At 42.0% G+C, this 18,148-nt stretch overlaps 1 protein-coding gene across 1 annotated transcript in view; it reads right to left on the bottom strand.

Moving 5' to 3' along the window:
• Window positions 1-18,148, bottom strand: part of LOC131532945 (nebulin-like) — a 38,113-nt gene that overhangs the window by 13,930 nt on the left and 6,035 nt on the right. The window contains 33 exon segments of the mRNA XM_058764843.1: window positions 511-615; window positions 745-855; window positions 1,039-1,149; window positions 1,362-1,472; window positions 1,822-1,932; window positions 2,017-2,127; window positions 2,424-2,534; window positions 2,628-2,735; window positions 3,958-4,068; window positions 6,163-6,273; window positions 6,686-6,796; window positions 6,869-6,970; window positions 7,859-7,969; window positions 8,073-8,183; window positions 10,745-10,855; window positions 10,928-11,032; window positions 11,117-11,227; window positions 11,316-11,417; window positions 11,859-11,969; window positions 12,043-12,153; window positions 13,559-13,669; window positions 13,745-13,855; window positions 13,937-14,047; window positions 14,294-14,401; window positions 14,852-14,962; window positions 15,061-15,171; window positions 15,245-15,355; window positions 15,447-15,554; window positions 15,974-16,084; window positions 16,163-16,273; window positions 16,346-16,456; window positions 16,962-17,069; window positions 17,254-17,304. Of these exon segments, the coding sequence (XP_058620826.1) occupies window positions 511-615; window positions 745-855; window positions 1,039-1,149; window positions 1,362-1,472; window positions 1,822-1,932; window positions 2,017-2,127; window positions 2,424-2,534; window positions 2,628-2,735; window positions 3,958-4,068; window positions 6,163-6,273; window positions 6,686-6,796; window positions 6,869-6,970; window positions 7,859-7,969; window positions 8,073-8,183; window positions 10,745-10,855; window positions 10,928-11,032; window positions 11,117-11,227; window positions 11,316-11,417; window positions 11,859-11,969; window positions 12,043-12,153; window positions 13,559-13,669; window positions 13,745-13,855; window positions 13,937-14,047; window positions 14,294-14,401; window positions 14,852-14,962; window positions 15,061-15,171; window positions 15,245-15,355; window positions 15,447-15,554; window positions 15,974-16,084; window positions 16,163-16,273; window positions 16,346-16,456; window positions 16,962-17,069; window positions 17,254-17,304 (3,561 nt within the window).

The raw sequence follows: 18,148 nt of genomic DNA, 5'->3' as shown, positions 1-18,148 counted from the left end.
CACACACACACATCAGACTCACAGTGACTGTAAATTGATCAGCACAAAATGTGACACATATTGACATGCAGTAAATGAATTTGTTTTCTGAGTCAGTGTTGTCTTCAGTAACTGAAATGAAGCTGAAATAAAGTATAAATACAAGATGAAAAACCTAAACTTAAAAAAATTTTAAAATGAGAAATGTTGCCTTGGCAACTAACTGAAATACTGAAACCAAAATAAAAATAAAGCTAAACGGAAACAGTAAAAAGGCAAATAAAAATCACATCAAAGAACAAAATTACTCAAACGAACTAAACTAAAATGAAAACTTAAAATATAAAAATTAAATTGTATGTGTGTTTTAGACGGGGCAGCAGGTCACTGAGCTTTGCCTGTCAGTGATGCACAGCTGCTGAAACACACACGGATGAGCATGCAAACAGACACAATGACGAGGCCGTTGTTCATGATCCAGTGATCACACACACAGATAAACACTCGTGAATAACACATGATCTCACTCACGTCACTCTGCTGTTTGGACACTTCTTTAGCGAACACCGTCTCGATGGTCTGCGGCATCTGAGCGTACAGACACACCTGAGCGTCCGCAGAGTCTCTATAGCTCTTCTGCACAGAACAGCAAACAGCAGCGTCAGCACAGTACTGATTCAGAGCACTGATTCACAGCACTGATTCAGAGCACTATCAGTGTGTGTGTGTGTGTGTGTGTGTGTGTGTGTGTGTGTGTGTGCGTACCTGACTGTAGAGTTGTGTCAGCTCTCGGGCGTGTTGTGTTTCGCTGGTTTCGGGCAAATGGGCGTACAAGCACTTCTGCAACTCCTTCTTTCCATCCTCCTTATATTTATTCTACATTCACACATCATTTACATATCATGAATATTCACATAGCTCATTAAAACACCTTCGGTTAGGTTACTGTTCAACTCTATATGATGAATGATAACTATACATTTTTAGTTTGTAGTTTATAGTTATCATAATAGATTTGTGAGCCCAAAGCAGCAGAATATGAGAATCAGTGATGATCACCTCACTGATGAGCGGCGACAGCTCCTTCACGAACTGTGTGTGCAGCGTCTCGGGAAGCTGAGAGTACAGACAGTGAGACAGATCCTCCTGCGTCTCTCTCCGGTACTGATTCTACAACACACAGCAGAACATCACACCATCAGCATCTCACACACACATCAGTCTCACACACACACACACACACACACACACACACACACACACACACACACACACATCAACATCTCTCTTACACACACACACACACATCAACATCTCTCACACACTCACACACACACACACACACACACACACACATCAACATCTCTCACACACACACATACGTCACTCTGAAGCTCCGCCATCTGTTTGGCAAACTGTGTTTCCTGTGTTTGCGGCAGCTGAGAGTAAATACTGCTGCTGTTCTCCTGTTTGCCGCTCCGCTTGTACTTGTTCTGAGAGGAAACAATCACACAGGGTCAACATATGAAACAATTCACTGTGTTAATAAGTGAAATGATTCACTGAGTCAAGATATAAAAGATTCACTGAGTCAAGATATGAAATGATTCACTGAATCAAAATATGAAACAATTTACTAAGTCAATATATAAAACAATTCACAGAGTCAAAATAAGAAACGATTCACTGAATTAAGATATGAAACAATTCACTGTGTCAATATATGGAACGATTTACCGAGTCAGAATGTGAAACAATTCAATGAGTCAGGATATGAAATGATTCAGTCAGAATATGAGTGGATGAGATGTCTCACACACACACACACACACACACACACACCTCGCTCTGGAGTTCAGAGATGTTTTTGGCGTGCTGAGTCTCAGTCGTCTCTGGTAGAAGAGCGTACAGACTGGTAGAAGCCTCTTTCTTCGCCTCCTCCTTGTATTTCGTCTGAAATCAAAGCAAATGTTCATTTCCATGCATGTTTATCCTGACACACGTGTCCCGCGGCTCATATAACAGCGGATCTTTCACCTGACTCAGGAGGTTCGTGGCGTCTTTGGCGTGTTGCGTGTCCAGAGTCTCCGGCAGCAGCGAATACAGAGCACCAGACGCCTGCTTCCTTCCTTCCTCTTTATATTTACTCTGAATGCACACAAACACACAGTGAATCACAGAATTCACTCCACATCTGATGAGTAAATATTGTTATATTGCACACTATGCGCATGAGAATGGCCTGTATGAGGGCTGTGAATCATTTCAACTGAATTAAATACAATACATGACTCAAATCAATGATAATGACAAAAAGGTGTCTTTAGATTCACGTTGTCTGCTTGATATGTTTGGAAACATAAACCCAGGATTAAAAGTGACCTGGACCCAGACATTAACGCAGGTTAAGTGAGTGTTTTGATTCATGTGAGTCGTTTGCTCACGTCGCTCTGCAGTTCGGTCACTGTTCGGGCAAACTGTGTCTCTGGCGTCTCGGGCAGCTGAGAATAAAGGCAGCTGGAGACGCTCCTCCTGCCGTCCTCTCTGTATTTGTTCTGGAAAACAGATTCACGCATGCGTTTACTGAGACTGTGTGTGATCCTGATGATGGAGTGTGAAGGCGTGTGTGTGTGTGTGTGTGCTGTTACATCGCTCTGCAGCTCAGAGACTTTAGCGGCGAACTGCGTCTGCGGCGTGTGCGGCAGCTGAGAGTAAACACTGCTCGACTGCAGCTTCTTCCCTTCTTTATATTTGACCTGAGGAGGAGAAACAGACGCTGAGCTAGGGCTGGGCAAAAAAATACATTTTACGATTTTTCAAATGACGTCGATTCGATCTTGATTCTCAAAAGCTGCAAATCGATCTTTTCTGGTGTTTATTTAAGCAAACATATTACACAAGATTTGATTAATGTGAATCTTATTAGTCTTCTCCACTAGATGCACACTCGATGCTACAACGGAAAGCCTGTCATTCATTCAGTGCTCATCACGGCGGAGATACTGTTGACGAGAACCAAGAACAAAGTAATATGCGTCTCAGGTGAAATGCTATAGTAATATTACAAATCTTCATTTGACTTCATGCATAAGTTGCCATGATTTCCGCAATGAATGAATGGCGGATGGCGCAGACGCTTTGTTTTGTTTACTACACACATACTAAAGTGCGGTGTTTCGGTCTCTCTGTATGACGATATGAACACACATCATCTCCAGCGGCTCTGAGCATCACTTCATTAGCATTTTAGCGTTTAATTTGAGAAAACTACTGTCATGTCACATACACAGCACCTGCAAGTTCTTCACGGCAACCCGTCAAAATAAAAGCTCGGTTTAACGTGAAGAAACTGTGACAGAAATATATTAGGCTACTATTGTGCAGTCTTAAGACTCAATGTAACAACAATACTGAGCACTGATTCAGAGCACTACTACTAATAATAAATATTTATTTATTTATAATTATATTAAATTATATTATTTATAGTAAAACAACTTTATTTTTAAAAGGAATAATCACATTTGTTTCCTTTTTAATGTTATGCAGCACTTTTTTTGCCAAAAAATAAAAGGGTTTAATTTTCATTTGATTAGGATAAATTAAATTAATGTTTTATGCCTTCATTTAATTATCAGAAAAATTAAGAAAAATATTTTATAGGGCCCTATTATTGTTTAAAAAATAGTACCCTATACAAAAAAAAGAAAAGAAAAAAGAATAGGTTTAAAATACAGGCCTGTGGCTCTTAATTTCTTTTTATTAATTCACCATTTGCAAACTGATGTTTACTGTTTATTTTTTAGAAATATCAATAGCATTTGTATTAAAACTATATTCACTGAATGTAATCAAAAATTTGAGAATAGAATCAAGAATCGAATCGGATCGGATCGAGAGCTTGTGAATCAGAACCGGATCGGGACATCAGCCCTACGCTGAGCGACTGAATCTGAATCCGTGAAGACTGTGGCGCACCTCGCTCTGGATCTCCGCCGCGTCTCTGGCGTGTCGCGTGTCTTTGGTTTCTGGGAGCGTGTGATACAGAGACGTGCTGCTCTCCTTCTTACCAGACTCTCTGTATTTGCTCTGAAACACCAATAAACATGCATGTTACTATTAATATTCAGCAAAATTATGGATTGTACACACCTGACAACCTTGGAAGTTTTTTTTGATTATGGGACAGGACACGGTGTTTGTGTGTGTGTGTGTGTGTGTGTGGGGGGTCATATATTCCTATATAGATACATTATTATATGACGTTCCTTGATGGCTAATGTCAAAATCGTAATTACACAATGTGCAAAATGTAGGATTTAATGTTAAATATTTTCCAAAAGCTAGTACTCAGGGTCTGAACTCAGTCACACACACCTTTGTGTTATTCCTATTATATAGTATTTTAGAGTAAACAGTAGGGATGCAACAATATGGTTAAATACATACCTCATTTTTTAAACCACGGTTTTCGATTCGGTTCTGATGGCTTGGCACATCAGAGTAATTTTTTTCGATTTGCAATTTAATATGCTATTTTAAAAAAGCTCCAGCACACTTTCACTCCAGCTCCAAAAACTTCTGTACACTGTATAAATGCATGGATTATTACATGTCTATTCAAATTTCCTTTGAGAGAAGTATATTTTTATGGATTGGACATTATTTAATGCTATAAACACGTAACGTCTGTTTCATTCACACTGGAAGCCAGAGGGCGCCCACAGTAATAAAACTCATGACGTGCCAGGAAATCCCTAATATGGACAAAAGCATCCAGCTGTCCTTGTGGCTGAATAAAAGAAGATAGAAACGTTTTGAATGAAGAAACATTACGAAACACTCGAGACTGTGACCATGTATAGTTTATCTGTGTTCTTAAAACCACCTCAGGTATTTTCATAATAATTTAGTATATTTATAATCCATTGCTAATTTTTACGGTATAGAAAATATTTTCTGCCTCATTCTATGATAAGAAGCCACATCAGATAACAAAAGGACGTTATTTCTAACATTCGATTGATGTTGCAGAGTAATAAAGTTTTTGGACAACAGGTTTAGAAACGCTTCACATTACAAAGCATTACGAGGGCTCTGATTGGTCGAACTCTTGCTGTTGCTTGATTTGAGTAGTGCGCTTGTATAGAGGCATCACAAAGTTTTTCGTACCAGCGTACTTTGAGATCAAAATGCGTTCCGGTCTGATTGCACTGACACAGATGAGAACAAAACCTGAACTGAATTGATCTGAATAATGACTCTATTGTCTCCTATAGAGCTGCTTTACAGCTGAAACTGAGTTTCATAATTGATGAATTCTGCATGAATTTTGAGCATTAACACTGTTGTTTTCCTGTTTATTGCTGTGAAGCTGCTTTGACACAATCTGTACTGTAAAAAGCGCTGTATAAATAAATGTGACTCGACTTGATGAATCATCTCAGGTCTTGCGGTGATTATCAAACAACATCATGTGTTTGTGTTTGATATTGTTCTCCGCACTAAAGCACAGATCGTCAGTGACTCATGAGTGGAGCTCTGGGACGAGCGTCTAACTATAGCCACACTTATCAGCTCAGAGATACAGCAGCGTTTGAGACGCAGCCCACAGAATAAAGCTACTGACACTTCAACACGGACATGCATCTTTTCCTGTATGTTTTTGTCCAGTAAGAACAGAGTTTTGATGATGCTCTCTCAAATGGAAACATATGTGTCCCTGCAGCACAGAAGCAGTCATAAGCAGCACAGCTATATCTGTAGCAATAGCCAACAATACATTGTATGGGTCAAAATTATACATTTTTCTTTTATGCCAAAAATCATTAGGATATTAAGATCATGTTCCATGAAGATATTTTGTAAATGTTCTACCGTAAATATATCAAAACTTCATTTTTGATTAGTAATATGCATTGCTAAGAACTTCATTTGAACAACTTTAAAGGTGATTTTCTCAATATTTAGATTTTTTGCACCCTCAGATTCCTGATTTTCAAATAGTTGTCTATACAAACATGACAGAAAATGTGCTCGTAATTGCTGTCTGGAATGGTGATTTTGTGTGACCTGGACACACCAGCGTGTGATGGGATATATAGTTTTGTCTGGATATTTTATATCTGTTCTCTCAGCGAGCTTCTATGTGTTTTCAGATGTGTGTGGATGAATGTGGATCACCTCACTGATGAGCGGCGACAGCTCCTTCACGAACTGTGTGTGCAGCGTCTCGGGAAGCTGAGAGTACAGACAGTGAGACAGATCCTCCTGCGTCTCTCTCCGGTACTGATTCTACAACACACAGCAGAACATCACACCATCAGCATCTCACACACACATCAGTCTCACACACACACACACACACACACACACACACACACACACCAACCTTATTTTAAAATGAAATTCATCTCCAATCCTTCTCCTGTTGTTTCAGGTTTACCCAGTTACATGAATGCTAGAAAAACATATAGCTGCTTTTCCAAGTAAAAACCGCCAAAGAACGTTCACATGTAGTTACGTTATGAAACATAATATTCAGTAGGTGGGGAGATTCCCCCGGTCTGTATGTCTGTTTTTATTTGTTTTATTCCTAGTGAATAGGAGTTAAACCTCTCACCCGGGTGACACTAGGCTACTCCAACAACAGACCATGCAAAATACCAAAAATAACATCTTTAAAATATTGCGCAGTGAAGGTTACCTGGCTCTGGAGCTCACTCTGCTGCTTGGCGAACTGTGTCTCCGGCGTCTCGGGCAGATGTGAGTACAGACAGGACGACACGTCTCTCTTCCCCTCCTCTTCATATCTGACCTGCAGAGTTAAAATAACCTCCTGATAACCCACTGACCGCTAACATGACCCTTCAGATGCTGTGAGCCGTACCTTGCTGCAGACGTCCGTCAGCTCTCTGGCCCGGCGAGTCTCTGGCGTCTCTGGCAGACGCGAGTAAAGAGACGAGGAGTTCACCTTCTCTTTATACTTCACCTGAAACCACAGACAGATGGATCACGAGCTCAACCAGCGCCAGCACTAGAGCTCAAACTGACCACAGCTCCAGCACTTCACTCCTCACATCAGGAGGCCTGGGGATCGTTTCAATTTGATCCATTCTGATTCTTATCCATTCCAATATAAAAAAATGCATTTTTACAAAGCGTTCTGTTGCAGCTGAATAACACGAGCAAACATCAGAAGACTTAGGCCTACAAGAGGAACTTTTGCCTGTGCTTTTAACAAAAGCACGACTGCAAAACAGACTAATATACACTTCAAATATTAAAGTGTTAAAGACAAGTAAACAGCCAGTAATAAAATAGGAACAAACTAATCAATTAGCAATAGCACAAATAAATACAACCGAACTGAATTTCAGGTACAGAAACTGTAATTAAAAGCTTAAAAACACTGCATAGTTTTCTTTTCATGAATAAAATATAGTCAAGTTTTTCAGTCAAGATCAGCGAGTGATTTTCTTTAGTTCTTTGATTCTCATTAATGACGGGTTTATTAGGCCGCTGAACGCACACAGATCTAATAAATACTGCACACGAGCGTATTCCTTCTCATGTTTGTGTGTTTATGATGATATACTGATATGAAAGAAGTCAGTTCTGGTCTGGAACGTGAAACACACAGAACGCTTGGAGAACGAACACGGATTGAGACGCTGTTCTCTGTTCTTCAGACGCTCCTTCCCTTCCTGCGCTTAAATCCTCTTAAATCACATTAAAATGCGGCCGCAGGAATCCTTAAATGCAGGCATCTTATCGAACACCAGGTTCTTGGGAATTTGGAAGCGGTTCTAAAATGAAACTGGTTTTTGATACCCAACCTTACACGTGATGCGTGCTGATGATGATGATGAAGCATTACCTCGCTCTGGAGGTGTGCGGCGTCTCGAGCGTGTTGAGTCTCTGGAGTCTCTGGGAGCTGATGGTACAGAGATCTGCTCATCTGCTGCTTACTGGCCTCCTTATACTTCACCTGAACACACACACACACACACACACGCATCAGATCAGACGTATGTGGCGTCACTATCAGCACACGTGTGTGTGTGTGTGTGTGTGTGTGTGTTCTTCCTCACATCGCTCTGGAGTTCAGTCACTGTCTTCATGAACTGTGTCTCTGGAGTCTCTGCCATCTGGGAATAAACACTGGAGCTCGTGAGCTTCTGTCCTTCAGTCTTATACTGAACCTGAAACACATCAGTCACTATACTGATCAACAATATCTGTTCTTGTTTTAACCCTATAAAGCTGCTGTACCATATTTGATCATGAATTTCTAAGGCTCTAATGATCAAAACTTTTATCCAGTAAAAGCTCTTTTAGTGTAATTGTAGAAGCGTCCAGCTTCAGCGGCTGCTTCTCGTCTCAAATCTTGACTGATTTTGATCAAGTAAGCGTCAGAATAACTGCAGTCATGTCTCCAGATGAACACTTGCTGGACTGAAGCAGCTCAGCTTTACTTGATTCTCCATCAATCACTTTCTAGAAACATCAGAGCGACTCAAATCTGATCATCATCAGTCTGTCTGGAGTGACATGAAGAAACAGAACAAACTGAGACTAAATCCAGAAGAACTGTGTCTCAAGACGCTTCAAGAAACCTCCTGCAAAGCTACAGATCTGTTATCAGATTTATGAGTAAAAATGCTGTAAAATGAGGATGCTGTCAAAAATAATGTCATAAATAGATTTTCTTTATCAGTTAACTTCTATTAACTAAATGAACTCAACATTTGTTGTGAGCATCCTTTGTGTTTAAAGCAGCTTTTGTCCTCTTGAGCAGAGTTTCTCAGGAGCTTCGCAGGAGGTTTCTTGAAGCGTCTTGAGACGCAGCTGAAATATCAGCATCTGCAGCAAATTCATATTTTCACTCACCTCGAGTCTCTGAATAAAAGCTCTATAGAGTCTGCAGTGGGGACTTCATGTGTGTTCATGTGTTTTTGAGTGTTCAGGTGTGTCCAGGTGTGTGTGTGTGTGTGTTAGGGGTGTGAACCTACACTGGTCTCACAGTTTGGTTCGATTACGATGATCATGTCATCGATTCGGTTCAATTCAGTATCACGATGCATTGACAATGCACTGCATCCTCAATTTTCAATTTTACTTCACATGTATACAATTTTGTCAATAAATACAAGCAGTCAGATATATGAACTAAACCTTTAATTTGACCTGCTCAGAGAAAACACGCTTCTTGAATGTATCAAACATCAAACAAAACTAAGTCTGGGCACAGAAGACAACAGGAGCGTTTAGAACAAATACACAGAAGTAAACACTAAATACTTGGCACTGACAGGGTTAACAGCTCGGGGTGAAAACGCCTGACGTAGTTTCTCAAGTTAGTTGTATTACCCCCTGCATGTCTGATTTACACACAGTGTGTGTTCTCCAGGTCGTGCTTACCAGGTTGTTCATAAAAGCTGAATTGTGCCCAGATGTTGGCTTTTGAAGTAGTTGGAGCATTTTTAATTATACACACACTTGCGTCTCGCCTCCCTCCGCCAGTGTATGCTCCCGCGACGAAGCACGTATACGACAGATGACATCAGAAAAGTGTCAGTACGTTATGATCGGTTATGGTCTATTACTGAACCGATACTGAATTGTCCTCGTCTGCATCGCGATGCACTGTAGAAACGATTAATTTTGACACCTCTAGTGTGTGTGTGTGTGTGTATATGTTTATGTGTGTCCAGGTGTTTGTGTGTGTGTGTTTATGTGTGCTCAGGTGTGTGAGTGTGTGTTTATGCGTGTTCAGGTGTGAGTGTGTGTCCAGGTGTGTTTATGCATGTCCAGGTGTGTTTATGCATGTCCAGGTGTGTTTATGTGTCCAGGTGTGTCCAGGTGTGTCCAGGTGTGTTTATGCATGTCCAGGTGTGTGTGTGTGTTAGGGGTGTGAACCTACACTGGTCTCACAGTTTGGTTCGATTACGATGATCATGTCATCGATTCGGTTCAATTCAGTATCACGATGCATTGACAATGCACTGCATCCTCAATTTTCAATTTTACTTCACATGTATACAATTTTGTCAATAAATACAAGCAGTCAGATATATGAACTAAACCTTTAATTTGACCTGCTCAGAGAAAACACGCTTCTTGAATGTATCAAACATCAAACAAAACTAAGTCTGGGCACAGAAGACAACAGGAGCGTTTAGAACAAATACACAGAAGTAAACACTAAATACTTGGCACTGACAGGGTTAACAGCTCGGGGTGAAAACGCCTGACGTAGTTTCTCAAGTTAGTTGTATTACCCCTGCATGTCTGATTTACACACAGTGTGTGTTCTCCAGGTCGTGCTTACCAGGTTGTTCATAAAAGCTGAATTGTGCCCAGATGTTGGCTTTTGAAGTAGTTGGAGCATTTTTAATTATACACACACTTGCGTCTCGCCTCCCTCCGCCAGTGTATGCTCCGCGACGAAGCACGTATCGACAGATGACATCAGAAAAGTGTCAGTACGTTATGATCGGTTATGGTCTATTACTGAACCGATACTGAATTGTCCTCGTCTGCATCGCGATGCACTGTAGAAACGATTAATTTTGACACCTCTAGTGTGTGTGTGTGTTTATGCGTGTTCAGGTGTGTGAGTGTGTGTCCAGGTGTGTTTATGTGTGTCCAGGTGTGTGAGTGTATATGTTTATGTGTGTCCAGGTGTTTGTGTGTGTGTGTTTATGCGTGTTCAGGTGTGAGTGTGTGTCCAGGTGTGTTTATGCGTGTCCAGGTGTGTTACCTGACTTTGCAGTGTGGTGATATCTCGGAGCCGCTGGCTCTCTGCGGTGTCGCTCATCTGTGAGTACAGCGGTGAGGACAGATCCTTCTTCATGGCCTCTTTATACTTCAGCTGAGGGAAACACACCTGAGGTCAGTGTGACGCTCATGAGCACATGTGAATCTGCCTCAGTGCTGTGTGTACCTCGCTGCGCAGCTCTCCGGCGTGTTTGGCGTGTTCTGTGTCCTGAGTCTCGGGCAGAAGGGCGTAAAGAGAAGCATCTGTTCTGTTCTTCTCTTTATATTTAACCTACACACACAGTCATGAGTAAATACACACTTCCTCATCACACATGCTGAGCTCCAGTCATTCTGTCCGTGATGTGACACATACATGACTCTGCAGCTCGTAGGCGTCTCTAGCGTGTTCGGTCTGCAGCGTCTGCGGCATCAGGCTGTACAGATTACTCTCCGCTTCCTTCTTACCCTCCTGCTTGTACTGAAGCTGAAAACAGAAGCTGCTTTACACCCAAACAAACAGACTGAACTTCTATAGACTTTACTTCAGTCAGTAATATCAGTAATAGTGTTACCTCACTCTGGACGTCGCTCATGTGTTTGGCGAACTCTGTGTCTGCGGTCTGCGGCAGGAGCGAATACAGACTGACCTGATCATTCTTCTGCTTATATCTGACCTGAGAACAGCAGCGGGAACACATGATAATCAGTATTTAAACATCGACCGTATGTAAATGAGCACTGATTTATTCAATCGCTCCTTTAAAGGCAATATCTGTCAAACTACATTGGCTTCTAAGGGCGTTTTTCCATTTATACAGGCAATTTCCTAACCTAAATTACCATCTTTAATGTCAAATTATCACATTTAATTGCTAAATTAAACTAGATAATAATAAGAAACTATTGGCTGTTACCAATCAAACGAATGAATCAAATTAATTTCAGTGGCGTTCAGCCCTCGTTAATCTCTGACCCTGATTCATATTCAGTATGAGTTCATCCTGTAAAAACACTGCAGCCGTCACTGCTGTGATCAGCTGACAACATCGGTCTTAAGGAGTAACCCGGAACCAGCAGCTCACATCTAGTGCCCTGTCTAGTGAAGAAGAGCTCACCTGGCTCTGTGCGTCTGCGATCTCTCTGGCCGTCTGCGTCTGCAGCGTCTCTGGCAGTCGAGTGAATAACGGGCTGGTCAAGCTCTGTCTGCCGTCCTCTTTGTACTTCACCTGAACATATAAAGCATGAGGATCTGGAGCTGGTGCAGGAATCTCACAGAGTTTGAACACAAGGCCGCTGTACCTCGCTGATGAGCGCGGTGGCGTGTTTAGCGTGTTGCGTGTCCAGCGTCTCTGGCAGTGTGGCGTACAGCGAGTCGCTCGCTTGCTGCTTCCCAGATGCCTTATATTTCACCTGAAAGAAACACAGCTCATTCACTGATGAGAGACTCAGCAAACACACTTGATCTGGAACATGTGATCTGGAACGCTCTCAAGAGTCTAAACACGCTGGTGTGATTCTTTTTTATTTTCTTTGATTCTTTGATTTATTTTGTTTGCTTTTATTGTTTTTCAGATGTCACGCCTACGATTTAATCAATTTTTATCAAGTGTTTTATTTTGTTTGCTTTTCACTGGAAGGTCTTTCAGGGTGGCCTGGGGAGGGGAGGTATCCACAGCACATCAGCTGGTCACTGGGGTTCCTCAGGGATCGGTTCTTGGACCCCTCCTCTTCTCCACATACACTACATCACTGGGTCCCATCATACAGGCACATGGCTTCTCCTACCATTGCTACGTTGATGACACACAGCTCTATCTCTCTTTTCAACCAGATGATCCAACGGTAGCTGCACGCATCTCAGGCTGCCTGGAGAACATCTCGGCATGGATGAAAGAACATCACCTCCAGCTCAACCTGGCAAAGACTGAGCTTCTTGTCTTCCCTGCCACTCCGACTCTACAGCATGATTTCACCATTCAGTTAGGTTCTTCTACAATTACCCCATCAACTTCGGTCAGAAATCTTGGTGTAATCTTTGATGACCAGCTGACCTTCAAAGAGCACATTGCAAAGACTGCTCGATCTTGCAGGTTTGCACTACACAACATCAGAAAGATCAGGCCCTTTCTGACGGAGCATGCTGCACAACTTCTTGTCCAGGCCCTTGTCATTTCTAGGCTGGAGTACTGCAATGCTCTTCTGGCTGGACTTCCATCAAACACAATCAAACCGTTACAGATGATTCAGAATGCAGCGGCACGACTGGTCTTCATCGAGTCACTCCTCTCTTTATCTCCTGCACTGGCTACCGGTCGCAGCTCGCATCAAGTTCAAGACACTGATGCTTGCATATAGAACAGCCACAGGCTCAACAACCGCCTACCTGCACTCACTATTACGAATCTACATCCCCTCCAGAGGTCTGAGATCTGCTAGCGAGCGACGCCTCGTGGTACCATCACAGAGAGGCTCACAATCACTCTCCAGAACATTCTCCTTCACCGCTCCTGGCTGCTGGAATGATCTTCCCACCCCGATCCGGAGCGCTGGATCCCTGACCATTTTCAAGTGACAGCTGAAAACTCATCTCTTCAGTCACTATCTGACTTTATCTTAAAAAAAAAACAAAAGAAAAAATCTCTTGCTGTCTAGCTTGTACTAATCTAAACAATGCCTGAAACTTTGTATTGCAAGCACTTCCTGCGTTAATTTGCCTCTTTATACTCTTTATTTTATTCCTCAATTGTAAGTCGTTTTGGATAAAAGCATCTGCTAAATGAATAAATGTAAATGTTAATTGCGCACGTTCTCTCACCTCGCTCTGCAGGTCCGTCACGGATCTCACGAACTGCGTCTCTGGAGTGTCGGGCAGCTGAGAGTAAACGCTGGACGAGAGGCTCCTGCGGCCCTCCTCACGGTACTCTTTCTGAAACACATACGGAGATGGAGTCACGCGTGACGGTCAGCATCATGAATGAAGCGGCGGTGAAACGAGCCGCACCTCACTGAGCACGTGCGAGATCTGCTGCACAAACTTCATCTCTGCCGAGTCTGGAACCGCAGTGAAGGAGGAGCCTGAGAAATCGCTCTTCCTGACGCCTTTATAGGCCACCTGAGGGCAGAAGGTCAGACGGAGGTCAGACAGAGGTCAGATGCGTGAGCGTAGGCGTGACATGAGCGTGTGCAGCATTACCTCGCTCTGGAGGTGTGCGGCGTCTCGAGCGTGTTGAGTCTCTGGAGTCTCTGGGAGCTGATGGTACAGAGATCTGCTCATCTGCTGCTTACTGGCCTCCTTATACTTCACCTGAGGTCAACATGATTCACAATCCTGACGTCTGACAGACCCGGGCTCAGAGACGGCTTATGGGGTTTCCTAGCGTGTTCTGGATTGTTGTTAGGAGGTTGCTAGAGGAGTGGTTTCTATGGTGTTGTTAAGAGGTTGCTATGGTGGTCTCTAGGGTGTTTCAGAGTGGTTGTTAGGGTGTTGCTATGGTGATCAGGGACAGTGACTGATATATTGTTGATCTGGAGGGTCTCAGTGAGTTCATACGTCACTCTGTAAGTCGGCGGCGTGTTTGGCGAACTGCGTGTCCAGCGTCTCGGGCATGAGCGAGTACAGATTACTGGAGTTTTCCTGCACGTCAGCTTTATACTTCAGCTGAAACACACAAACACAGATCAAAACACAAAACATAAAGAAGATCCTAGATGATGTAAAATTATTTATTTATTTATATATAATACATTATTTATATATATATAAACATTTGTGCTGTCAAACACACTGTTAATCGCGATTAATCCAAAATAAAAGTTTTTGTTTACATAATACATGTGTGTGTTCTGTGTATATTTATTTTGTATATATAAATACACACACATACAGTATATATCTTGAAAATATTTACATGTATATATTTATATTCATATAATTTATAAATATATTTAATATATAAACATGACTTTTTTAAATATAAATATGTTAATAGATTTGAACTATACTTAGTATGAAATAAATGTATTTTAAATAAATTACTTTTTAGCTAGGATATTAGTACTGGAAAAGACAAGCACAGAGTGAGATCCGTCCTGTTCTGATGATGCTCACCTCGCTCTGGAGCTCCATCTGCTGCTTCACGAACTCGTTCTGCGGCGTCTCAGTCATCAGCGAGTATAAACTGCTGCCCGTCACAGACGCCCGGCCCTGCCTGTACTTCAGCTGAGCACACAACAGAACACACACATCATCAATCAACACACACACACACACACGCGCACACACACGTGTGTGAGAGAGTGTTTCAAACACAGTCATACCTCGCTCTGGAGGTGTGCGGCGTCTCGAGCGTGTTGAGTCTCTGGAGTCTCTGGGAGCTGATGGTACAGAGATCTGCTCATCTGCTGCTTACTGGCCTCCTTATACTTCACCTGAACACACACACACACATCATCATCATCATCATCATCATCATCATCAGTTTGTCAGACGTTGATCACGCACCTGACTCTGCAGCTCAGAGACGCTCCTGCTGAACTCCGTCTCTGGAGTTTCTGGAAGCTGAGAGTAAATGCAGCTGCTGATGCTCTTCCTGCTCTGCTCGCGGTATTTATTCTACACACACACACACACACACACAGAGAGAGACGTCACACACCTCATCTGTCAGTGTAAACCTGCTTTGATCTTCATCCGTCTGATTCACCTCGCTGACGGTCTCTGTCATCTCTCTGGCCAACTGGATCTCCGGCGTGTCGGGCAGCGTGGAGAACAGAGAGCTGGACGCACTCGTCTGTCCCTCCTTATACATCACCTGATACAACATTTATTTGATCAAAAATACAGTAAAAATCTGAAATTTTATTAAAATTTCAAACAGCTGTTTTCTATGTGAATATCTGTTAAACTGTAATTTATTTCTTTGATGCGCAGCTGTATTTTCAGCATCATTACTGCAGTCTTCAGTGTCACATGATCTTCAGAAATCATTCTAATATACTGATTTGCTGCTCAACAAACATTTCTGATTATTATCAATGTTGAACACAGTTGTGCTGCACAATATTTTTGTGGAAACTGTGATGCATTTTATTTTTCAGGATTCACAGATGAACAGAAAGTTCAAAAGAACAGCATTTATTTGAAAAGGAAATCTTTTGTAACATTAGAAATGTCTTTTGATCAATTTAATGCGTCCTTGATGAATAAGTGTTAATTTCTGTATTTTTGCACCTGGCTCTGGAGCTGGTACGCTTCTTTAGCGTGTTGAGTCTCCAGGGTTTCTGGCAGTTGTGAGTACAGACACGTGGAAGCGTTTTTTCGACCGGCTTCTCTGTATTTATTCTGTCAGACAATGAGAGCAGGTGTGAGAGCACAGTCACATGACATCACACAGGTGAACATGAGTGAAGCGTGTGTTACGTCGCTCTGCAGATCCGTCATGTGTTTGGCGTGTTGCGTGTCAGTCGTGTTGGGCAGCTGAGAGTATAGACTACACGACAGCTTCTTCCTCCCGTCCTCTTTATATCTGACCTGAAACACCATCATCATCATCATCGTCGTCATGTGACTGGTGTGTCTGAGCGTGTTTGTGGCGTGTCGTACCTCGCTCTGCAGGTCCCTCATCTCTCGAGCGAACTCCGTGTCTGGCGTGTCGGGCATCAGTGAGTAAAGATTGACACACAGATCCCTGCGTCCGTCCTCACGGTACAGCGTCTGAACACACACACACACACATCAGCATCACACACACATATAATGAGGAGTTTAAATATATCTTTGGTTTATTATGAAACTGTGGTGGGCCGCCACAGTCTAGTTAATGAATGAGAAACACTGCAAGTATCTAAAAACTCATAAATCAAGATAAATTTACTGATTTACTAATCAATCAAAATATAGATTGTTTACAATTAAAAGAAGAACAAATATCTGCCAATAGGTGCACTTAATTTTGATAAGTTTCTCAAAAAACAAGACTTCATATGTTCATTTTGCATCTCCAGTAAATGTATGTTGCTTTAAGAATCTTTAGACTGTACTGGAAAACAAGACACAAATACAGAGCAAGATATTAATTTGGCAACATTTCATGCCATGACATTTAAGACTTTCTAATTTTTTAAGGAGTTGAGATGTTTTAAGACCCGGGGAAACCCATTATTTATTCATATCATGTGTCTGAATGATTTGTGTCTCTGACGGTCTCGTGTCGTCTCACCTCGCTGTACAGCTGTGAGGCGTGTTTAGCGTGTAGAATCTCTAATGTTTCAGGACCACACGAGCACACGCCGTTCACCAGCTTCTTTCTGCCGTCGTTATTCTTCCTCTATTGAAGAAAACACACACACACACACACACACACACAAGCACACACATGAAAGTACACAGAATGCTACACTTTTACAGGTGAAACCGTGCAGTGAACATTCACAGATAGAGTTTACGATGACGAAGAGCAGGTAAAGTTGCTGCCTTCACAGAGCTTCTGACTGGGGTTCATGTGATCGTACCTCACGGTGAGATGATGAGACGCTCTCTCCTCCATCATCTGTGTGTGTGACCTACAGGACACACAGACCATAAGAAACACACACACATCTCCTGTATTTGTGTGAAAGATCATCAGAGCAGCGGCCAGCACCTTCGTCTGAGCGTCTGTGGCGACTGTCGAACCAAAATTCCCTTGATCTTTTGACATATAAGAGGTCACTGTACTATAATATTATATTGAAGGTAGGGATGCAACGATACCATTTTTTCAGATCCGATCCGATCCAGAAAATTCTGAGTATCGGCCAATTCCGATCCGATACGATCCGATACCAGCGCAGTTTTTTTTAAATTTTTTAAATCAATGTAGAATTTATATACTTCTGTTATCTTCAATCTATTAGACAACTTAATTTTAATGAAAAAATAACATGAAAAAATATATAGGGGCTGTGTAAAACGTTTGGTCATGCGTTTTGTAATATAAAGCCGATCGCTCAAACCACTTCCAGACGAAACTGGACAAGTGTAAATGCATCTGGTTGTTGAAACCACATATGTAAATTTTACTCCCAAAATGTAAAAAATAATAAACGTGTAAGACCGTGTTACAGGCTATGACATTATAGTCAGATATGACTGCGCTAATGCAACATGCATCGCTGCGGACGCGTAGCTGAGGAAACTGCCGCGAATGAAACTGAAAGAAGACACAGACGCTCAACACAATCATCATTAAAAGTAGTAAGACAAACTCATCTTTCCAGTGCTGATGCACGCTCTCCTATTGCGGTCTTTGATCTTGAAATGAGCTGATAATTAATAAAATGCAGCGCTTATCTTTTGATTTCGTTGACGTGAACTTCATTAAATTTAAATATAGCGCGGGAATTGAATATCGGATTTATATCTGTA

Source organism: Onychostoma macrolepis, chromosome 24 (assembly GCF_012432095.1).
Source record: "Onychostoma macrolepis isolate SWU-2019 chromosome 24, ASM1243209v1, whole genome shotgun sequence".
In the NCBI taxonomy this organism is placed as follows: Eukaryota; Metazoa; Chordata; class Actinopteri; order Cypriniformes; family Cyprinidae; genus Onychostoma; species Onychostoma macrolepis.
The sequence above is the reverse complement of the archived record's forward strand: the minus strand, read 5'-3'. Positions and strand labels throughout refer to the sequence as shown.